Raw genomic sequence first — 26016 nt, 5'->3', positions numbered from 1 at the left:
AATAAAAAAAAAAAATAGAAATAAATGGAAAGAATAAATGTCACCAACGAATCTACCTAAAACAAATCTCGAAAATATATTCTAATTTTTCTCTCACTTCACAATAAAAATTATTATACAAAATCCATTTATATATAAATATATACAATATATATATATACATTATTTCATAAATAAATCTCTACATAAATATCATTTTAATAATCATCGAATATTAAACGAGAGCGTGAGACACGTTTCCCAATAATTTGTTTTTAACTAATAAAAATTGTTTAACATGTATAAACGTCAGGCTCACCTTCTCACACATCCTTTCTATTCAGTGACGGATGATCAATTGAAAAATATATGGCCCCACGTGTATTTAAAAAAAAAAAAAAAAAACGAAAGAGTGTCATTCACACCTTAAATGTAAAAGAAAATTAAGATCAAGGGGATTCCTATGGTGGTTTTTAAGTGACCGTTTAATCCGTCACTGTTTTTATCTTCGTTTCCTTTAGTATCTCTCTCTCTCTCTCTCTCTACTCTTTTTGTCATTCGTTTAGTCTCTGTAAAAAAAAAAAAAAAAAGGAAAAAGAAAAAAAAAACAAAACTGGTTGTTTCTTCCTATGTCCCTTTAGTTTCGACGGGTAGATTCGTGGCTGGACCGATTTCAAAGATCACAACGACCGCCGTACGACCCGTTGCGGGTCGATGAAGCGTTACCCTACAGATACTATAACGCTAATTAGTATCAAGTCAAATATTCCAGGTTATGAATGTAGAATTTCTTCGCTAGATACGTTTTATAACTACGCTATGCATATATATATATATATTATATATAATATAATGTATATATATATATATAATATACATTTATGTAGCACTGATTTTTATCTGATGTACATATACATATATATATATATATATATATATATTTATATATGTACGTATATATCTTGTTTCATTATCATTACAGATATATTACACTTATTTAAAACACACACCCATATATTATGTACAATTAATCATTGAATTTATATTCGTATATATGTACCATTGTCAATTTGAAATTATTCATATTTAAGTTATTAAATTTTTTTCTACGCACAGAGGAAATTTTTTCTTTTTTTTTATTTTTGGCCTGTGTGATAATTTGTTACAAATTTTTATTGTTAGAGAGAAATATATTGGATTGTTAGAAAAGTAAAAGGAAAATTGTTTTTTTTTTTCTCTATGATAATAAGGGTCAAGATATTTTAACTCGAGTCACGTATAGGTGTGTTAAGAAAATTAATCTTGAAAATGAAAATACAATGAATATTTTTCTAAGGAAATAAAATTATGCGTGTATCGAAAACGATATATACACGTTTGTAAGAACGTGTCAAAAATATATTTCTATCGTAGAAAAATTTAATAACATTTTATTGCAAAATTACAAATGAATTGTTTCTAATTGACAATGGGGGAAGAAGTGATACGAATATTTTTATGATTCATTATATATATATCTACACTAATACACGTATAATCGTTAAATTAACTTTGATCAAACTAAACCCTTTTTTTTACTCGATGCATTATAAACGTATAACATAAGACACATACACTTATATACATACATAATTAATAAAATACATGGATAAAATTTATTGAAAAAAAAAAAAACATACACGCATACATAAATACACGATTACAATTACGTATATACACTTACACGTATAGGTACATGAATTAGTTAATTTAGGTAGGGATAGAAATTATTTATTATCGCTAGTAATAACCTCGGTCGAGGCGTATTTTATTGTCATCGTAATTTCATTAGATTAGTAATTATATTTACTTATATATCACGTTTATACGCGGTGCCGAATTACCGATTGAGAATAATTATTTATTAATATAAACGCCGCATCGTTATTTTTTTTCCCTTTAACATAATTTTTTATTTGACTTTTTGAACACATTTCTTCTTTTCTTTTTTTTTTTGCAATCGTATATATCAATGGAATTATTGAAGTATTAATTGATCGAACCTAAATCCTCTTTATGTTTGTTTCTTATTTTTTTCAAATTTATTTAATCCCACGTTCAATTTTTTGGGTATCTTTTTATTCACGATCCGTATAAATCCTATCAATGAAAATATTTAAAAAGTATAGGTCAAATATTAAACAATAATTTTTATTTATTTATCATTTCGTTTATCCAATGCTCGATCAAGTTTTTTCAAAAAAAAAAGAAACCAAATCAAAAGAATAAGAATAGACAATTGAATATACAATCACATCAAATTGATATTTATTCGCGTTATTATTAATAAACAAAATGAATGATAAAACATTCTCAATCGGCCCCAACTCGTCACAGTGTGTATACGTAGATTCGATAAACCACTTGATAATTGTTGTAGTTTAGTTACGTATACGTAAATAACAAATTAGCATATGGATTGATTAAAAATCAATAAACATTATACTACCAATATCATGATTAATATAATGTTTATCGATTAAATTCAATTTTACGCTTGATGGTCATTTCGTATGGAGTTTAGAATCAGATCATATCTATCACGATCTTGATTCAAATCTCGTTACGAAAAAAAACCAAAAGGAACGAATTCGTCACGTGGTAACCTATTATTACATATTTCCTTACGTCATGCATGCAAAACAAAAAAAAATGAATATGTAATATATATATATATATATATTATATTATATTTATATATTACATATTTTTTTTTATATATGATAGTAATCTTAAAAAATACGCGCAGTTTTCGAGCAGATTTGAATTTTTGCCAAATAGGAAGTAGCGAGTATAACCTTTTTGAGTAACTTTAATTAATTACTTACTTATGTCCTTGATTTCCTTAATTGACAAAAAAAAAAAAGAGTACCCTGATCTATCCTATTAAAAAAAAAAGAACAAAATTTGATCCCAGTTATGATCCCCACCTCCCCCCCTGTTCAAAAAGACCTTTTCAAAACGTTTTGTTTTTTTGTTTGTATCACTGTAATATGTGTGATGTTCGGGTGTATTGCAGTTATGTGACGATGGGCATAGATCTAGGCAACCTTGCCGCTCTCAGGACATTTCGAGTCCTCCGAGCCTTGAAGACTGTCGCTATTGTACCAGGTATGCTTAGAGGATAGAAACATTGGGTGTAGATTGTGCAGAATTTTTTAGATGAATTTTTTCCTAGACACTCTTTCTCTATCTCTATCTCTATCTATCTCGTCACGATATTATATCGCTAATTTTTATATTATGATTTTAATTGTTTTTTGGTTTTTGTTTTTTATCTTTTTTTCTTTCTTTTTGTTTTAATTCAATGTTTTATCTTTTTCAATTTTTATAATATAATGCCACTACCATCACAACCACTACCACCACCACCCACCCACCCACCACCATCACCACTTTTGGGAAAATTATCTGTTCGTTCGTTTGTTTGTTTGTTTTTTATATTATTATTATTATCTTCACATATCACGATCATATCTCGTTTTTCACTTACACACAGAAATACTAAATAATAAACCCCCTTTCAATTTACAATTAATTTCTTTATTTATCGAATTATTCGTCACATACGATTTTTATCCCCGATCATTTCTTTCAATTAAAAAGACAATTCATCGACATTTTCTCTCTCTCTCTCTCTCTCTCTCTCTCTTTTTATATACATGCACATATTATATGTATATGTATAAGCACATTTTTCTCATCAGTCAGTCATCATATCATCATCAACACCACCATCACCACCACCACCACCATCATTATTATTATTCATCATTGTCGTCATGAATTTTATTCTCACGACGAAAATGAATAAATGAAAATAAAAAAAAAAAAAAAGAAAGAAATGAATTGACAAAAAGATGAACTTGTCGTAATCGAGTTTAACGCGGTGTTCGATTGAAAAAAAAAACTCAAACAACCGTTTTAATTAACGCGCACGTGGTTAAATCAATTAAAAACACTGTCGTCCCTTTTTTTTTGTTCGTTATCATTGAACAGGTCTGAAAACCATTGTCGGCGCTGTGATAGAGTCCGTGAAGAATCTGCGCGATGTGATAATCCTGACGATGTTCTCCCTGTCCGTTTTTGCGCTGATGGGCCTTCAAATTTACATGGGGGTATTAACGCAAAAGTGTATAAAAAACTTTCCGGTGAACAGCTCCTGGGGTAATCTCACCGACGAAAATTGGGAGAGATTCAATAGCAATGAAAGTACGTATTTTATTTATTTATACTTACTTACTTACTTACTTTTATTGCCAATCATAATAATAATAATAATAATAATAATCAGGTAGTTTCTATTTCTACTTCTATTATCGTGATTTATTTTTCTATTTTTCTACTTGCTGTCAATCCTTTTTCATTTTATCTACCTCTATACTTTTTCTATTCCAATTTTCTATCAAGACCATAGGTATCAACATATAAAATCAAAGATACGAACAACTTCCCCCTTACAAGGATATTATTTTATTGATATTTTCTATCTCTGTTCAGCTAATTGGTACGTAGACGACGCTGGAAACATGCCATTGTGCGGGAATTCGTCGGGAGCTGGGTAAGTTCGTTTCTCTTTTTTTTTTTTTTTTTTTATTTCTTTTTATTTATAATATAATTACTCTTGTATGCATATCGAATAATTTATGACGATTGGTTATCTATTAACGATAACATTAACAATTTGATTATATTCCTATAAAGTTGTATCTTTGGTTATTAATCGATCTCTTTGCTGAAAATATTGAATATTTAATACCATTATAAAAAAGAAACCCATCCCCATTGAATTCTACATATATTATCATTCTTATTACAATCTTTTATTCGATAATTTTAATATACTAACACCCCCAAGCAATTATAATGATTAAAATCGTAATTAATTTGAACAGAAAACAATGGAATAAAACTTCTGTGTTATATTTAATGAATAATAATGAAAAAAATAAATATGATTCGATGATAATTAATGGAGTTATTCGAGTACAGGCAGTGCCTTCCTGGGTACACGTGCTTACAAGGATACGGCGACAACCCAAATTATGGTTACACGAGCTTCGACAGCTTCGGCTGGGCTCTACTTTCTGCCTTTCGTCTAATGACCCAAGACTATTGGGAAAATCTTTATCAACTGGTACTACGATCGGCCGGACCGTGGCACATGCTCTTCTTCATTGTCATCATCTTCCTCGGTTCTTTCTATCTCGTCAACTTGATCCTCGCTATCGTAGCGATGTCATACGACGAGTTGCAAAAGAAGGCGGAAGAGGAGGAGGCTGCCGAAGAGGAAGCAATAAGGGTATGCGAAATAAGGACTCGTATCAAAATGGATTTTGTCAATTTTAGGAAAGCTATCTTACATTTATTATTTTTAATTTATCAAAATCCTTATATTTTTTTTGCGCTACTCGTACGAATTATTTTTAACACTCCACGATTTTATAAGAATTTTCTTTTTATTATTCTATTCTTTTTATTTCACTCTTTCTCTTTTTTTTTTATTATATTAACAAGAAATATCGTAGAGTTAACGTTAACGATTTAATTAATTGATTGAACTATCATATGCAATTTTTAATGCTTTATTTTTGTCGTCTTTCCTATTATTAACAAAACCCACTATACGGTCCTTGGACCCGTCTAAAGTCATACGTAATTGTTCTAAGACTTTTCCCTTTTATTATTTTTACAGTTTTCACTTATTTTAGGTTTGATTTTGAATTAAAATAGGGTAACAAGTCTTGGGACATTTTATGACACGTCTAAACACCGTCCAATTATTTGACAATTTTATTTTTTATATTATATATACGATATATTTTTGTAAAAAGAAGATTATTGTCTTTGTTTATTGAAGTTAATATTGTCACGTTTATTTTTATCTCAATTATACAGGGCAAATGATTCATGTAATTAGAATTTCTTTCTCGATAATTTGATTAATATGAAATTCAATGAATAAAGCTTTGTTATACGTGTGTTATACTTCTTCGAAAGGATTATGTGCAATGAGTAATTGAATGATTAATTATTATCCAAATGACTGGAAGACAATAGTTTTTTTTTAATGGGACTCAATTTTTTGTTCTTCGTAACATAAGACAATACTTCTTTTGTTATAGAAAAAAAAAAAACAGAAATACAATTAGAGTTCCATTTGAAAAACTAAACTAATTAATACTATTCCTAACTTTCGAATAACTTAACACGCATCTCAAACAAAAAATTAATAAATATAATATATGAAAAATTCCCTGTATATATAAATCGTTCTTTATGATTTCATCTTTAGATATCTAAAAAAAAAAGAAAATAATTATCGTTTAGTTAATACAAGTGTCATTTTATTGGACGGACGTGTAAAAATTCAATCCGTGTTGACTTGACGACGGGTCTGAAATCGCAAAGAAAAAAAAAAGAACAAATTTAATCGTAATCGCAATTTGCTAAGTAGAAAAAAAAAGAAAAAGTATAAATTGAAATTTGCCGGTAAGAAAGAAAAAGAAGTAAACTAAATCTTCGATTATTATACTGTCGCGTATATTTGTAAAAAAAATAGAAAAAAAAAGAAAAAAAATAGGATTTTCCAATAGATCATGACGTGTACACGGGGGATATAGTTTGATTTGATTCTGACAGGAAGTCGAAAAAGCGTTGATGGATAAGGAAAATAAATTAGCACAGCAGGCAGCGGCAAGGGAAGCAGCAGCAGCCGCTGCAGCAGCGGCAGCTGATCAAATCGTCAAATCACCATCGGACTTCTCATGTCATAGTTATGAACTATTCGTTGGCCAGGAAAAGGGTAACGACGATAACAACAAGGAGAAGATCAGCATAAGATCTATCGAATCTGTTAGCGAACATAGGATCAAGCAGATCAACAACAACCATAACGCTGCCAATAAAGTGCGGAAAGTCAGCGCCGTAAGTTTTCTTTTTTAAAAACAATTCCTCTTAATTACTAAATTCCTCCACCACCACCACTACCACCACCACCACTACCACCACCATCACCATCCTCAGCCAAAATTTTTCATACATTCTTTCCCAGATACAATTCATCATTGATTTTTTGTGTTCCTTTAGAATAAATCTCTACGAGATGATTAGTTTATTATTAATGTTTTTTATTTATTAACTCGACTCGTATCCGTTTTAATCACGAATTTGAACTACATTGATCTGTACCACTTATCTCTCTCTCTTTTTTTCTCATAATAAATTAATAATAACGATATAGAGGAGAGGGGAGAGGAAAATATTGAGGATGAATTTGGATACGAGACGAGAAGGGATATATAATTGCTTGATTAAACTTTGACAATCGTTAAAACAACTTCCTCCCCGTGTTTTAGTTGTTTTTTTTTTTTTTCTAGTAGAATTATTGAAGCATGTGTGCTAGTCGTATACAAATAAATTGTAATTGTCACTATGCATTTCGTTTCTTTTTTATATTGGATTTGTTACTTTGATTCTATCCCTAAAGTTGAACCACCCTTTACTAACCCCGTCAAGTTCATCACATCGTATATTGTAGATACCCTTTAACCCTTTCGTTGAATGCTTTAGCTCAAGTATCGTCGCATAGTGTACGACCCCCCTCCTACTACATAAGGGTCCATTGGTAACGAGAGGGTTAATAATAATGAATTACACATTCGTAGGGGAATTATTCGTATATTCGTTAAAAAAAAAATATATATATATATATATATTTATTTTCCTCATATATCTGTATACGTGTATCACACATTTAATTTTATTCTTATTATTAAATATATTCGTTCGTAATAGTTGTATGTGTGTGCTCTCTCTCTATCTATCTCTGTCTCTATCTGACTTTGGATTAATTTCAATGTGTATGACGTATGTGCTTATATCTGCAAGTATTATTATAATCTATGTTTCTCTCATCAAACTTATGTGTGTATGTATGTGTGTGTGTGTGTGTGTATTAAATATATATAATCTATATATATATATATATTTAAACATATATATATATACGTATTTATCGAGTGCCTCGTTGGTGTACACAATTAGAAGAGGTTACGAGCCCTTTTGGTAGGAGATATCTTTTCTTGTTTTTTTCTGAAGGTCTCTCGCGCCGCTAATGGCCAGTTTACTTATGTCTACCAGGAAAGTCTCCGGAAGGTACGTGTGTTTCACGACATGTGTCGTCTCTCTCACCATTTCGACCCGTACGTACATACAATCGCATCGTACAAACAAAGAAAGAAACAATTCAATTAAAAAATTTTATGAGAATTATATATATATATATTTATGAGATTTATATAGAAAAATTATATATATATATATATATTTATGAGATTTATATAGAAAAATTATATAATATATTATTTTATTATTATTATATATATGTATAAGTTGATTCCAAAGCCAATACGATTAACCCTTTGAGTACTATGGACGCATATATGCGTTTGGTAAAAGTTGATAAAAGTTAATGTAAAATAATGTAATATTTTTCTTTTATTTTGATCTGATGAAAATAATATTGTGAGAAAGACAAAAATTGTAATTATTAAATATAATTTATTAATATTAACATTTGGTCATATTAATAATAAATTACTTTATTCATAGAAAACACTTCGGTTAAAAGTATTCAGTACTCAAAGGGTTAAGTAAACCTTTTTTACGATATTTTACTGATTTTTCTAAATCTAATCAAATAATATTTTGTTTTTTGTTCGTTGCTTGTTTTAATTCACCTGTAATATCTTTTATATATACCATCTTAATCAAATCAAAAAAATTGCAAACTTTTCTTCTAAATTATCTATCATTATTTTTCTTAATCAATTTGTTTTGTTGTTGTTTTTTTTTCATGACTTAAAACACGCATTGGCTTTTGATCGACTTATATATTATTCGTCATTCTAATTATTCTTCTAACAACATTTTCTCGCGCGAATCATCTTCCTTTTTTTCGATACTCATCATCAAACTAAATATTTATTTATTTAAAAAAAAAAAAAAAAAAGAAAAAAGAAAAGGGAGGAAGAACGAGTGAAACGAATGCACTTCGGGGAGGGGGTTGGGTTGGGTTGAGGGGAGGGGTAGGTAAATATTGTCTTCATATTTGTCCGAGATATATATTCCCACATATGTTAGTGATAATAATTTCGTATAATCCATGGTGTCGAGTGGTTTGAAATATGTTTGATTAAAGAAAATATGGATTAACGAATGGAAAAAAAAGAAGAAAGAGACGACTGGTTATAGAACGGTTTGTCAGAGTATTTAGAATATTATTGTTAAACGACACCTATATCAATCGATGGTCACCTGTTTTATATATTTTTATATATATCTTTTTTATTTTTCCAACAAAATATTTCATGGTTCTCTACTCTCTCTTTCTCTCTTTCTCTCTTTCTCTTTCTCTCTCTCTCTCTCTCTTTTTACATGTTTTGTATTCTCAATATTAATCCTAATAACTCACAATGGCGGATTAAACGATCGAGTTTTTCAATTATCTTCTCATCATATGTTTCTTTCATTTATATAATAAATTAATTCAAATGTGTGTGTGTGTTATGAGATGATATAATCACAGTGCAATAATGATTTAACTTATCAATTATTAATATTAACACATTCGAAACGATAATCTTCTCAGTGATGATAGAATAACTCTTCGTTTTTATGAAAATAATTTTAATTGATTATTAAATATATATATTCGATTAAAAAAATCATTATATTAAAAGCTCTTCATTCGATTTAATCTGCCATTGCAATAAAAGCCCTAATATAAATAGAACAAATGATCCGAGAGACACATCCCAACACACATTCATTAACACGTGCACAACCTGTAATTAATATGCCAACGGGGAAAAAGAAAAAGAGAAAGAGAGAAAGAGAAAAATAAAAAAGAGAAAAAGAAAGAGAGAGAGAGAGAGAGAGAAAGAAAGATAAAGAGAAAGAGAAAAGCGGTGGTTCGGTTTTTGTTGTTATTACAGGCGAGCCTTAGCCTACCGGGTTCACCTTTCAATCTTCGACGAAGTAGTCGTGGAAGTCATCAATTTACGATACGCAATGGTCGTGGCCGATTCGTTGGTCCACCAGGTGGTGATAGAAAACCCCTTGTATTATCGACCTATTTGGATGCCCAAGAACATTTGCCTTATGCCGACGATTCTAATGCCGTCACCCCGATGTCAGAAGAAAATGGCACGATCGTTGTACCAGTATATTATGCTAATCTTGGCTCGAGGCATTCCTCTTATACATCACACGCATCAAGATTATCCTACACCTCCCATGGTGACCTTCTAGGTGGTATTGCCAATGCAATCGGCAAACCGATGACCAAGGAAAGTCGATTGAGAAGTAGATCGGTTAGGCCACCATCCGTTAATGGTCATCTTACCGATTGTAATCAAAAGTTTCATTGCGTGAGTTAACATTTATTTTATCTTTATTATTATTCAATTAGTTGTCTGTTTTTATATAATAAAATTATTAATAATTAGTCAGTTGTTGTTTATCTCGTCGAAAAATACAATTCTTAAATAAGATGGTATCATAGGTAATTTGGATAATTAAAAAAAGAAGTAGAATTTAATTTTGATAAGTTGGACTTTTCGCGTCCCTTTATTGGGGAGTTATTCAGCAACTTAATCTTTACAGTTCATCGTCTTTTTTCTTTATAAGTAGACATACATTTTTATTGTTATTTTTAATAGTCGAAACACAAAACATCTACACTTCGTTAATAATTAATCCTTTGAATACTGTATTCAAATTTGTCAACCCTAATTTAAAATGATACCAGACTTACTGTACCTAACCCTGTGCATTTCTTTAATATTCAACATTTTGCTACAATGAATAATATTGAATAATCTATGTGTGATTTTTATAGGAAAGCGATTTGGAAAGTGATCCCATGGGAAAAGCGAAGCAACAAGATAATCCTTTCATCGAACCTTCCCAACAACACGCCGTCGTCGATATGAAGGGTAAGAGATCGAATAACAAATCTTTTCCCATAAAAAAGAAAAAAAAAAAGAAAAAAAAAGACAAAACAAAATTAGAACAAAATAAAAAGAAAAAATCTAAAGTAAACAAAAAAATTCGTATATAACAAACACCATACCCACCACACGTTGGCGGCAAATAGCAAATGTGTCCATGAAATTTCATTTAAGTGTATCCTCTCATCTTTCATCTGTCATATTATCTCATTTGTTGACGACGCATCTCATTTCGTTTATTTTAATCGGATCAACAAAAAAAATAAAAAATGAAAAACAAAAAGAAAAAAAAAAAACAAAAAAAAAATACAACTTTCACAGCATACACACACACGCGTATCTGTTTTTTATCTGGTTTAATTAGTGTGATAAGCAGCACCAATCTCACCGTGTGACGTACGTACCCCTAGGTACACTCTTTTTTGTCTTCTTTCCTTTCACAGATGTGATGGTGCTGAACGATATTATCGAGCAAGCAGCAGGACGTCAAAGCAGAACACCCGAGCAAGGAGGTAATGACGTGAGATCGACTCATTCGAGCAAGATGTTTCTTTTTTTTTTTTTTTTAATCTTCTCTTTTTTCACCACCCATCTATCTATCTATCTATCTATCTATCTATCTATCTCCTTCTATGATTATCTGTCACCCTTGTCGCAATTGTGCATATCTTCTTGTCTATCGTGCGATGCATAATCCCGTCGTTCGATGTGTATTATTATTATTATATTCGTCCTACTATTACTATTACTATTACTATTACTATTATCCGTCAAATTTATACCTTTTGATTATTATTTTTTTTTTTTTGTATTATACATACATACACACGTATTACACATAGAGATATATTACAATTGATTATATTTAAATATCCTAGGTAATGTTGAACGTTTACTTGGCTGCGCGTGTTATTTATCTATCTATCTATTTATCTATTTATTTTTCTATATTGTAGATTATATTGATTGGGGTGGGATCGTTCTCAAATTTTTCTTTCTTTTTTTTTTTTTTGTTCTCATTAATTTTATACACGTATAATTTTACCGAATAATAATTTTATTAACACGAGTATATTATAAAAATATAAATAGACGAGAACGGTATTATTATTATTATTACAATTAGATAGATAGGATCTTAAAAAAAAAAAAAAAAAGCAATTGTAAAAAATTGTATATATATTTTTCTCGATATTACATAGGAGGAGAATTATGTGAAATGTATTTGTACTTTTGGGGAAATAGAGTTTGTCAGTTTGTATTTTGTCTACACGGTCAGGGATTTAGCGTTTTATCTCGTTGCGGCTGCACGAAATATTTCAAGCTTTCGTATTACATACATACAATAGTCTATAGATATATATATATATATATATATTTGTATATATATAGGGTGGCTTCCTTTATCGTCTCATGGTTTAACTGACAATATGAAAAGATTTATTTCATTTCTATAGATGTGAGAATTCTCGAATATAGTTTTTTTTTATAGATACTTATATTTTCAACATAATCGATTTGAAATATTATTCGAATGTTCATTGAATCTGAATTAAATCTTTGTTAAATAACGATCAATACAAATAAATTATTACATCGAAGAAATATTAATTACGAATTGTTGCATCGATATGAATTTTTAATAAAAGTAAACGTTTATTATAATAATAATAATAATAATAATAATAATTGCCACCCTCTCTGTATGCATAATTTTAGATTTCATTTAATCTTCGCGATCAAGCAGAATTTCCTTTTAGGATATTTTCCAGATCATTTTTCTTATTATTACATTGCCCACCTGCTTTATTATTCGTCGCGAATTCAAATCCAATTGCAGCAGCTGCAGCAGCACCACCACCACCACCACCAACCAACCAACCAATCAAGCAGCTACTTATATGGCTGGGTTTTGCATTTGCACAATTATTTCATAATTAATTAAATAGAAAAAACGCGCGTGTTGCAATCTGAACGAAATTTTTTAACGCGAAACATACACTTCGCCAAAATTTTCTCGTTTTCGTTTCGATTATTATTATTATTTTGTTTTATATTTTTATTTTTATTTTTTTCTATCTCTCCTCTCATGTAATGTCAATAATCTCTTCTACATTCCTTTATTTTTTTTTTGAAATTGATTGTTAACCAGCACGCTAATTTGTATCATCGTACACGATTGCACCGTTAATTCGAAACAAAATCCAAAATTATTTCCTCGAATGTTGCTTTTTGTTCGTGTAATAAATACAAATTTGAATTAAAAAAAAAAAAAAATAAAACACGTACGACTTTATCTTCGTTGTTTCATTTGACTCGTACAATTTGAAGAATTATATATGACGATCAAGATAGTTTAGGAAATGAATTAATCAATAATATCAATTAATACAACGAAGATAATTTCGTCAAAGTGTTGCAGCATGCAATAGTTAATGCATTATTCTCATTTTCACTTTAATTTCCATTACATTTATTTTTAATAACAAATATACTTTCTCTATCTTAGAATCATCTTGTTATTTTTTTGTTCTCTCTCTCTCTCTCTCGTTTCCCCCCTTCCCAAAATACTTTCTTCGTTTAATTAATTTCAACTTGTTCTCGCTTTTCCCATTAATCGTTTATCTCATCCAGCTTTTTGCTTGATAGCTTGTTCACCTCTGCCCGTGTTAAATTTTATTAAGAAAAAAAAAAAAAAAATTAAACGTGCTTGAGAAGAGATTACTTACGATAATCGAACAATAATTAATAGAAAAAGAAAAAAAAAAAGAAATAAAAACAAGAACAAAAGAAAAAATAGAAAAGAAAAACACACGAATAATAATATTACTAATACTAATAATTAATTATTTATATAAAAAAAAAAAAAACCTCTTTCCCCAAAAAGAGTGGTGCCAGACAAAATAACTAACGCGCGTTACAGTTTCGACCTATTACTTTCCGACAGACGACGATGAGGAAGGGCCCACGTTAAAGGAGAAAATATTATCCGGGATCATACGTTGCATCGATATCTTCTGCGTTTGGGATTGCTGTTGGCTTTGGCTCGAGATTCAAAAATACGTCGCACTTCTGGTATTCGATCCGTTCGTAGAACTCTTCATTACACTTTGTATCGTCGTCAATACACTTTTCATGGCATTGGATCATCACGATATGGACAAGGATATGGAAAAAGTTCTTAAATCTGGTAACTATGTAAGTATACCACCAAAATAAAATAACGTCATCGTTTTAAAATGTCTATTTAATTAATTCAATATCTGAATTAAAAAGGGTTTATGTTTTTCATCGAAATTTATTTCTCTGGAATATAATTCTATTTGATATAATTTAAGATTGGATTTTTCTATGGTGTATGGTAACATTCTACTTGTTTCTCTGTTGTAAAGTTTGAGTATAACATAAGCCCCTTGTTTTTTTTTTTTCTGATACCTATTTAATTATTTTCAATTGAGATATATCGTTCAATGATGAATTATTTATATATCAGAGACATGGTCATTATTGTTTCCTTTTTTATTATTGTTATTTCTAATTTTAAATCAATCTCTTTCTATATATATATATATATATATATGCATATATCATTTTATTATTAAATACAATTTATATTCCGGGATATAAAATAATAAGTAATCCAAGTTCATTGTTAAATATATTTTACTTGTTTCTCTCTATCCACGAACAAAATAATTTTTCTTGGTTGTTCTGTGCAAATCCACCCACCCACCCATCCATCCACCACTCCTCTTTAATATTAACGCCCAGAGCAGGTACGTGTCCTATTTATCCTACTCCTGAACAAGGAAGTACATAAAACGTAGTAATATTAAAACGAGTATGCATTTTGATATGTAAATTTCTATAAAGACAAATAAAATAGTAAAGAAAAATAAGAACAGAGATTGTATATGATATATATATACATATACATATATAAATTTACACGTCTCTGATATATTTAACATCTAAGTTAATGAAAAACAAAACAAAACAAAAAATAATAATTAAAAAGAAAGAATATTTTTGTGTTTACCAATACACACTCGGGTGAGAATAATTAAATATTAATAAAAAAAAAAATCAATCTTATTAAACATTTCAACATAGTTCTTCACGGCTACATTCGCAATCGAAGCAACGTTCAAGCTGATAGCTATGAGCCCGAAGTTTTATTTTCAAGAGGGTTGGAACATATTCGACTTCATCATCGTCGCCCTATCCTTACTCGAGTTAGGTTTGGAAGGTGTACAAGGTCTTTCGGTATTGCGATCCTTTCGATTGGTAAGTACAATCTTTGCAATTGTTAAATAACAACATTCGATTCGAAATTTGGAATTCTTTCGTTACAACGTGTTAGTATTATACGTATTGTTATATTGGTAAGATCCCTAAATGGGTTAGTAGGTCATTCATATATAGATGACTTTGTAAATACGCTAGTAACGAAAGGATTAATAAATAATATAATAGAAATAAAAAAAAGTAACTAATTTATATAATAAAATGAAAAAAATAAAATCATTTCGTTTAATTCGAAATATATATAATAAATGAATAAATTATTTTGTTCTCGATTCTCAATATATATAGCTGAGAGTGTTCAAACTGGCAAAATCATGGCCCACGTTAAATCTACTGATATCCATCATGGGTAGGACAGTTGGTGCCTTGGGTAATTTAACGTTCGTCTTGTGTATCATCATTTTCATCTTCGCCGTGATGGGTATGCAATTGTTCGGTAAAAATTACACCGATCACGTCGATCGATTCCCGGGTGGGGATCTACCAAGGTGGAACTTTACCGATTTCATGCATTCCTTTATGATCGTATTTCGTGTCTTATGCGGAGAATGGATCGAATCAATGTGGGATTGTATGTTAGTTGGAGACGTTTCTTGTATACCCTTCTTCCTCGCTACCGTCGTCATCGGTAACCTTGTTGTACGTATATTATATATTAATTAGAATAATTATTAAGGGGTTACATGGGTTTGGGACTTTCCAACAAATGTTTTTTGTTTTGAATTTTGGATGAAAGATTTTCGTTTTTTTTTTTTCATACAATCGAATTTTAAGAAACCAAAATGTGATGCAAATTGTAACGAAATTTGAATGTTCTTGCTAAAAATGTTGCCAAAAATCCAAATTTCAATTATTTTTCTTTTTCCTTCGTCCAGTTTCTAGTTTTAAGTATTAACTAAAAGATTCTATTTTTTCAACTGAAAACCCCTCACCGTTTATGAGTTCTGCTATCAACGCGAAAACACTTTTTTTTCGGTGGGGTCACCGGAAATGACGTCGCAATGGCTGAGTTTAAAATATTTTTCAACGAAAATTTCAGAAAATATTCTTTAAATATGTATCTTAAATGTTATAAAAAGTTTGAATAAGAATTCCATTTTTTATATATAAAAAAAAAATTGTTGAAAATATGCTATTTTTTCCCGGTGTAAACCCATGTAACCCCAATAATAATATCCAATTGATTGCACGATACGCGAATTGAAATAGTTCAATTGGTAATAAATCTATTTTATTAACAGGTGCTGAATCTCTTCTTGGCCCTGTTGCTGAGCAATTTCGGTTCATCGAATTTATCAGCACCGACTGCGGACAACGACACGAACAAGATCGCCGAAGCGATAGATCGTATAGCACGTTTCGTAAAATGGATCAAGCGAAATTTCCTTAATCTTGCTAAATTGATGCGAGCCAAATTCACCAATCAGATATCCGATCAGGCGCCAGGTGAGGGACCGTCCAACAGTTGGAAAGAAGGTTTATATCCAATCAGATCGCTTGCTGTGTGCGCTGTGTAGTTCGTGGCACTGTTTTATTCGGTTCGGCTTTTTATTCATTATTACACTTTTTTTTCTTTTTTTTTTTTTTTTTTTTAATCGGCTATTTTCAATGTCAGTCAACGTTTCTTTTCTTTTCCCTTCTCCCTTTTCCCTCCATCCTTCTTTATCTCCGGTGTTTATTTCATTTTTTTTCGTTTGATTATATCAAAACTAAACAACTCAAATTTACACTACGCGTTATATTTTTGATTGTTCTCTCGTCCAATTAAAAAAAAAAAAACAAACAAACAAACAAATTGATCGTTGACTGACACGTTTTTTCTCGTTAATTACGCAAACAATTCTTTTTTTCTGATATTTTTGGCTATCTTATTTCTTTCATTTATTTTTACAATTTTTTTTTCGCGAATTCGAGTTCCGAATAGGATTTGAAAGAAATATATCAAATGAATCAACAACACGACGGGCGTAATGATTGATTGTTGGGTGGGATTTTTTTTTCTATATAAAATATACAAACAAATTTCTCGGGTATTAAAAACGTATGAAGAAATAATTAAAAAAGAATTTTATTCATTTTGCTTCGCTATTTAGCCGCCTGGCAGTTATATGTTGCTTCGCTCGTTAATTTGGGTCCGCGTATTTCGTTTGGAAAGGTATCAGCCGTATGCATTTCGGAAATGATTCTAACAACAGCAGGAAATTCTTATGATTGGGTGGGTGTTCGAGTTTCATTCCAACTCGGATAATGGAATCGAACGGATTCCTTTCGATTATTATCATCGAACGATATTATCGATCGCGAGAATACGATTAAAGTAGAGGTAGAATAGTTGACAATTTATAACAAGTGATATCGATAAGGAATATATTTTATTTTTTTAATATAATACCATAGGTAAAATATATTATTACGTTTAGAAAAGTGTGGAAAGATCTTTAATCACGTGTGTAAAAAATACTTTTGTTTTTTTTTTTTTTTTTTWTAGAAAAGAATGACATAAATCTATATTGCATATATCATGTTATCATTGTTGTCAAATTAATGTTTATTATTTCTTATCGATATCACACACTGCAAAGAATGACGTAGAAGAAGAAGTGTTCCTTCTTTTTTTTTTTTTTTAAAAACGATACAAAATAATACAAAGCAAGGAACACGAAGAATGACTCGAGTCTGATGCTCTTGCATGCCGACTACAAAATTTTATTCGACACGAATGAGAAAAGAATTGAAACGACACAATTTGTTTCTTTCTCTCTCTCTCTCTCTCTCTATCTTTCTCTCTAGTATTTTTTTTTATATTGCATTTCGAGTATCTTCGTTAATAAAAAAAACTGTACTGTATACCTATTAACGAAAGGACCAAACAAAACAAAACAAATAACAGTGAAGAAGATGAAGACAAAAAAAAAAGTAGTTGGTCAAACGACGCACGTTCTTATTCAAATTGCAATTTTACGAAAAAAAAAAAAAAAAAAAGAAGAAAAAAAAAAGGGCGGGTTAGATTTGTTGTGTGACTGTGCAGATGGAATTGACCGAGATGGAGACCTAGATCTTGCAGATAGCGATTTGGAAGCTTACAGAGACAAGAAGAGTGCGAAGGAATTGAATCAACTCGAGGTAGCCATTGGTGACGGAATGGAATTTACAATTCATGGTAAGACTGTCTTTCCTCAAATCTTCATTGAAAAAAAAAAACAAAAAAAATATCCCCAAAAAAGAATTCAATAGAATTATTTTTTCGTATACCATCACTTGTGATTTTCTTTTCGAAGGAGATCTGAAGAATAAATTGAAAAAGGGCAAATTGTGCATGAATAACACCAAAGTCATTGGGAATTCGATAAATCATCGGGATTATAGATTAGACAACGATTATATTAATCAAAACGAAGAGGACACGTTTAGGTTTGTATTATAATAATTATCTATTATAATTCTACATTTTTTTTTCCTTCCATGTGTGTGTAAAAAAAAAAAAAAAAAAGGATCGTACACGCAATGCAACGATTCGTAATCTATATCTATGTTCGTTTGATTATATTTTTTCTAGCAACAAATCGTATGGCAGCCATAAAAATCGGCCGTTCAAGGATGAAAGTCATAAAGGTAGTATGGATTTGTTGAACGGAGAAGAAAAAAAGGATGCCTGTAAAGAAGATCTCGAACAGGACGAAGGTAATATCCTTAAATTTGAAAAGCTTCATTTGAAAACCATCATTATTACAATTTGAATTCGTTTAGACATGGGAGAAGAAGGTGACGAAGGTGATGATATAATGGGAAGTGAAATCATACACGCGGATAAGGATCCCATTAATTCTGAGTATCCGGCCGATTGTTGTCCAGAAAATTGTTATAAAAAATTCCCATTTTTGGCTGGGGACGACGATGCACCGTTTTGGCAAGGTTGGACGAATTTGAGATTGAAAACTTTCCAATTGATCGAGAACAAATATTTCGAGAGTGCCGTTATCACGATGATCCTTTTAAGTAGTTTAGCTCTCGTAAGTATATTTCATTTAATTATTTATTAAATATATATTTGTTAAACTTAATTAAATTATACAATTTATTTCATCGTTTTTATATTCTAATTTTTTATTGAATTATACTTGAATATATATATATATATATATATTATATGAATAACTGTGTAATATAAGAAATATAATTGAATTAGTTAATAAATAAATTTCAATATATTTCTGTATAATTCATATAAAATTCAATGAATGATTTTAAAATGAATAAATGTTTTTTTTTTTTTCTTATTTGATTAAGGCCTTGGAGGATGTTCACTTGCAGCAACGACCCATCCTGCAAGATATTCTCTATTACATGGACAGAATTTTCACAGTGATTTTCTTCCTTGAGATGTTGATCAAATGGTTGGCCCTTGGTTTCAAGAAATATTTCACGAATGCTTGGTGCTGGCTCGATTTCATTATCGTCATGGTAAGTTACCAATTTTTATTATCATCATCCTTTTAAACCTGTATACATGTCTGATTGTATTACCGCTAAGTTTTCCTTAGAACGCGTGTAATCTATATTATTTTTAATTACATTTAATAATGTGACTAAGTTTTTCAATAATATTAAGTATTACGATTACACAAGTTCTTTCCACCAAATATCAACATTTTACCCAACATCATCGAACAATTTCGACTCGATCGAGTAACGAATATTAAAAATTCTAAATAAATTAACTAATTATTTTTTGAAAATATTGTAATCAAAACAAATCTAAAAGAAATCGTTCGAATGTACAAAACGAGATAAAAACTCTACTTTACGTGTGTCAACGTTACTAAATTCGAGCACTAGTAAAATATATTAATCCTTTGTATAATTCCAACAAAAATATAATAATACATTATATACACCTTTAAAAAGGAAAAAAACAAAAGAAATAAAAATTAAAAACAATGTCAAGCTAGTATATAAAAAAAACAAATAAAAATAGTGCTCGAATGAAGTGATTAGTCCTAAGTCTTTTCAAATTGTTTTCTCCCACAAAAATCTCATCCATGAGAATATTTATCCGTTTTCATTTCCTATTTATCTATATATCTATCTATCTATCTATCTATCTATCTATCTATCTTTTTATCTATATCCGTCTCTTTCTACTTCTATTTCTACTTCTATTTCTATTTCTAATTCTATTTCTTTAAACCCATGATCAACCTAACAATCCCACCCCCTTGTCTACCCCCCCCCCGAAAAAAAAGAAATAAAAATCCTAAACAAATATCACTAGGAACCGTACGTGGAAGCTTCCAGTGGATTTCTCTTAATCGATCACGCTATGTATAACCGTTAAGGTATAGCATTTAAAACGTAAGATGCATCATATATGACAAATGTTTAATGACAACAGCTATCACTGATCAACTTGGGTGCAATCTGGGCCGGCGCTGCCGACATCCCGGCCTTCCGTTCGATGAGAACACTGAGGGCCTTGAGGCCTTTACGAGCAGTCTCGCGATGGGAGGGCATGAAAGTAAGTCATCGGTCTAGACGAGGACTTGACAAACCAAAATAACAAATCAAAAACTTTAAATAATATCAAAATGAAAAGCCTCGTGTCTTCTATTATCAACGATTTATAATAATCGAATCGAAACACAATTTTTTTTTATTAATCGAATCTAACTAAACGATCGACGAATCGATTACACGAATTTTATATCACATTTAGATTTATCTCAAATAAAATATAAATAAAAAAAAAAAAGATAATTAGAAGACGAGAGACGGGATAAAATAATTAGAGGTGTGTAATATATTTTTTTTTCTTTTTATTTCTATACTATATTTATTTTATTTAGAATTTTCTCTCTCTATCTCTCTCTCTCTCTCTCTCTCTCTCTCTCTTTCTATGTAGCCTAAATCGAACAACCGTAAACACGCGAAAGAAAAAAGTTATTAAAAGCCTAAGAGAAAGGGTTAACAAAAGCAAAAAGAAAAAATCATTCCAAACGAGAAACCCTGACGAATCGAATGAAATTTCTGACTGAACGGAATATAAAATGAACAAGGAAAAAAAGAAAAAGAAAAAGAAAACGAAAAAAAAAAAAAAAGAATCTAATTATATATAAAATACGCGAGAGAAAAAAAAAAAAGAAAAGGGAAAAAATATGTATATGTAATAATCTCTAAAGATATATAATATTATAATATATAAATAATTATAAATAAATTTCTATATATATATATATTATAAAATAATGCCTAAGGCGAAATTTGTAGCGCATACTGTGGTGTGCTTTTAACCAATGTGCAGAGGTACAATACACTGGCGTCTCTACTTGGTGTCTGCACTGATTATATTGGAATATTTGTCGTACTATAAGCCTAACGCCTATGTACGCCTTTTTCTAACGAAAATCTTTGGTACCAGTGATCGTTGTGCAAAATAAGTATTTACGTTTATATATATTTGTATATTTAAACGTTACTACTACAAACGACGTATTTTTATATTTAAATCCCCATTTCTCGTGCAATTATGTATATATACAACATATATGCATAATTAATAATTTATCTAGATGCTTTATGTGTAAGTGTACGAAGCCACCAGACGCCCAACGATGTGTGCGAGCCCTTTTTTTTTTTTTTCTTCTTTATAATTATTTTTCTTTTGTCTTTCTCTCTAAAATGAGAAAAAAAAGTGTGTAAAACAGATATATTTTTTAAATCTTTCTCTTATTATCTATCTATCTATCTATCTATCTATCTATCTATCTATTTCTATCGAGACGCACGGACGCTTATCGATGTTGTTGTTTTCATTTATTTCTCTCTTCTCTCTCTCTCTCTCTATCTCTCTCTTTTCCTTCCTAGTTAAAGAAAAGAAAAAAAAAAGGAAAATGAAACGAAATTGAACGAAGCAAATCGTTACTCGAGATCCCCCCCCCCGTTATATTTAATTATCAAGGCTTGAACAATCCGCTAGGCAACTTCATTGTTTATGTAATTATTTATGTAACCCTTTTGCCGTGCGTCTCCGTGTCAAGTATTACGAACCCTTAACACGTATGTTTCAGGATCGTCGATGATCGTCGTCTTCGTCGTCGTCTATGTTTGCTCCTGTATATTCTCATATACTAATTATTCCTTGCTATCAATCTATCTTTCTTTATCTATCTATCTATCTATCTATCTATCTATCTATCTATCTTTGTTTCTATATACAATGAATCACAGTATTATTCACAACACCCCCACTGTAATTTGACAAAATTGATATTAAACTTGTATAAGATATTTTTATATTATTCTACATACACAATATATAAAATGAAATCAGTATTCTATTTCTTTTAATAACTTGTAAAAATTATGTCAAAGTATTTCAATTCCATACTTAATAATTTTTGTTAGAATTTACAGTAGGGTTGGGTGATCATTTACCAGAGTGTGACTCATTGAATATATATACATATATCCTCCTAATTATTTATGATTACGATTATTGTTGAACCGCTACGTGTGTGTGCCAATATCTGGGCTCTGTCCAGCCGCCTCTTATTCCTTCTTTTACTTATTTGTCGTATCTATTACACTGTGTGCGTATATATATTATATATATATAATTATTATTATTATTATTATTATTGTTATTCCATATATCTATATATCTATATATATATATATATATTTATATATAAATAAATATATAAATATATATATCAAAAAGTGAGCTATATACCCAACAGATATCTCATCAGGATCCCGTTGTGTCTCTGCTTGCTACTACTGTCGAAGGAACGTCTCCAATGCAGATTTGCGAGAGAATTTTTTGACAGCCCTGGAACTCCGTCCGTCGTCACATCCGTCAAACTTTCTATATCTCTCTCTCTCTCTCTCTCTCTCACTCTATTTTCCTATTTTTCTCAATCTTTCTTTCTTTCTATCTATCTATCTCTTTTTATCTCTTCTGTTTCTTTCTTTAACCATTCCATCTCTAAACCCCCCTGAATATTATCCTTCTACTATCTTTCTCTATGTCTCTCTCTCTTTATATATATATATGTATATATATATATATAAATATATCTGTACATATATACAGGATGTACCATTTAAATTGATATGCAGGTTACAAAATTATTTGATTTAATGTCTCAATTACCAATTTAATCATTTAATTAAACATTAAGAAAAGAATTTTATTAAAAATTTATAAAAAAAAAAAAAAAATAAAGCAAACGTAAAAAACATTTTAAATGGTTCAATTTGTATATCTTTTTTTTTTTCTGTATCTATCAATCTTCTGTCTATCTTTGTTATATATCCATCTATTGACCTATCCCCCCCCCCATAATCTAAATAATTAACAATTCCGAATATTATTATTATTATTGGTAGGAATATTAGCTTCCTCAAAAAATGGATTCTATAAAAAAAAAATAGAACCAAAAATTTCCAAACAAATTTTCCATTCCCGTAGTCTGTCTACATCTTTGCTGTGATTCGCTCTCGTTTCTCGCTCGCAGGTGTCGCTCATTAACTTCGTAGCGTCGCTCTGTGGCGCTGGCGGGATCCAAGCCTTCAAAACAATGAGGACCCTAAGGGCCCTAAGGCCACTCAGGGCGATGTCTAGAATGCAGGGGATGCGGGTATGTAGCCCTACGTCTCAGCGGACCTTGTCACTTGCTCTTTGACATTTTTTCCAAATTTTACCATTTCTCTTCGAGTTATTTCCATTATTTATTTATAAACATATACAAATATACATATATACATATACATATATATGATATATATATATATATATGATATGTATATTTATTTATTCCATACGATTTTTCATGACCATCAATTTAGTTGATGTATTATTAGAATTCCGATTTCGTGTTTTCTAAGCAATACAAGACAAAACAACAAAATTTTTTACAGCAAAAAAAAATAAAAAAAAATAGAAAAGAAACAAATTAAACGAAAGGACCGTAAACGTGTCTTTCTGTTTCTCTCTATCTATCTTTCTCTCTCTCTCTCTCTCTATCTCTCTTTTTCTTTCTTACTTTCTTTCTATCTATCTATCTATCTTTCTATTTCTCTTTCTATTTCTCTCTTTCTCCCTCTGCGAATGCTCGAAATATCGAGATCTCGAGTATTTCTTGATATGGATGAAAGAGAAGAAAAAACAAAATCAACCTTATTAGTCCCACCCCCTTTCTCCCACTTGAGTTCGACTCATCTTCGTAAAATTGTCACCTTAATATAACCCCCCATCAATTTTCCTATCAAAAATCTACACCTGGAATACCTTCCCTTCTTCTTTCACCACTTTCTCAAAACCCACCACCACCACCCTCACCAACACCACCACCACGTTTATCTTATTCTCATGCACGTGAATATGCATATTATCCGAGCGATTATGATCGTCGCGAATGCACACAGCTAGCTTGGCGGAACATATTAGAAACTTGCATACGCGTAGTAGAGAATTAAATTTATTAGATTAGTTATAGATATATTAGACGAGATGCAATAATCATTTTTATAAAACACGCAATAGTAGTGACAACAGCCAGCAACAGCTACAATTACAAATACAACAATTACAAATACAACAATTACAAAATACAACAATTACAACTACAGCTACAGCAGCAGCAACAGCAGCAGCAGCAGCAGCATAATACCACGATCTTGATTTAAATATTAACAAAATAAAATATTATAATAATATGATATATATATATGTATATATTATTTCTATCGGTAACAAAAAATTTATTATTCTCTTTCGTTATCTTCTACTATATTATTTTATTTTAATCTTTTCCCACAATTTTGCAAATGAATTATAATACCCAAATGATAATAGTGTCGAATTAGAAGTTACCCTTTTTCCACAAGATTCTCTACTGTTCTTTATTATATATTTATTTTGTTATTTTCACGAATCACGAATTTCAATTGATTTTCATTCGAATTGAAGATTGAACATTTTTCTTTTTTTTTTTTTAAATAATAATGGTCTATAATAAAAGCACGTAGTACGAGCTGAGAGTTATCTAATAGAATTAGAATAATCAAAAATAAGAGAGGACCGATTCCTCTTTTGAATCTTTCTACTTAATATCTTTCTATTTCTATCTATTTCTCTCACTCTCTTTCTTCCTGTCTATCTCTATCTCTCTCTATCTCTTTTTCTCTCTCTCTCTCTCTCTCTATCTATCTATTTCTATCTTCCTATTTATCTATATTATTTGTCCCTTATAAAAAAGCAAGATCGTTACGTGACATATAATACATCGTTTCAACATAAAACTGCAACACAAGGTCGCTGAGGCACTGGGTGTAGAGTTATTGTCATGCCCACGCCCTGACACCATTTATCTAATTTTTATAGTAGCTCGCTCTGCAACTATCTATTTATTTCTTCTTACTGCTATCTCTTTCTTCTTAAAATTAATTAATCAATCAATCAATCAATCAATCAATCAATCAATCGATCTATTTCGATTTCATACAAACCTCCACTGTCTCTCTCCCACTCTCAATATTTTCAATTTTACCTTGCTTACTATTTCTATTATATCTATCTATCTATCTTTCCTTATTTATTTATTTTACTTTACTTTACTTTACTAACACAGAGTGCATATATATATATATATATATATATATATATATATATATA

At 30.1% G+C, this 26016-nt stretch overlaps 1 protein-coding gene across 18 annotated transcripts in view; it reads left to right on the top strand.

The window, feature by feature from the left end:
• Positions 1-26016, top strand: part of LOC106789116 (sodium channel protein para) — a 58397-nt gene that overhangs the window by 25584 nt on the left and 6797 nt on the right. For 2 of the 18 annotated variants that reach the window (XM_014753018.1, XM_014753012.1), the window contains 19 exons: positions 3038-3129; positions 4018-4230; positions 4519-4579; positions 5011-5320; positions 6661-6945; positions 8119-8175; positions 10017-10451; positions 10922-11018; positions 11477-11545; positions 13957-14231; positions 15147-15320; positions 15630-15980; positions 16583-16817; positions 18370-18501; positions 18620-18752; positions 18898-19022; positions 19089-19351; positions 19629-19802; positions 23858-23980. In XM_014753018.1, coding sequence (XP_014608504.1) covers positions 3038-3129; positions 4018-4230; positions 4519-4579; positions 5011-5320; positions 6661-6945; positions 8119-8175; positions 10017-10451; positions 10922-11018; positions 11477-11545; positions 13957-14231; positions 15147-15320; positions 15630-15980; positions 16583-16817; positions 18370-18501; positions 18620-18752; positions 18898-19022; positions 19089-19351; positions 19629-19802; positions 23858-23980 — 3604 coding nt within the window. Of the gene's footprint in view, positions 1-3037; positions 3130-4017; positions 4231-4518; positions 4580-5010; positions 5321-6660; positions 6946-8118; positions 8176-10016; positions 10452-10921; positions 11019-11476; positions 11546-13956; positions 14232-15146; positions 15321-15629; positions 15981-16582; positions 16818-18369; positions 18502-18619; positions 18753-18897; positions 19023-19088; positions 19352-19628; positions 19803-20733; positions 20857-23857; positions 23981-26016 lie in introns of all 18 variants that reach the window. The other 16 variants (XM_014753023.1, XM_014753030.1, XM_014753024.1 and 13 more) reach the window with 12 other exon arrangements.

Source organism: Polistes canadensis, unplaced genomic scaffold (genome assembly GCF_001313835.1).
Source record: "Polistes canadensis isolate GaletaPanama2010 unplaced genomic scaffold, ASM131383v1 scaffold_165, whole genome shotgun sequence".
NCBI lineage: Eukaryota > Metazoa > Arthropoda > Insecta > Hymenoptera > Vespidae > Polistes > Polistes canadensis.
Note: the sequence above shows the minus strand (reverse complement) of the source record. Positions and strands in the feature narration are given on the sequence as shown.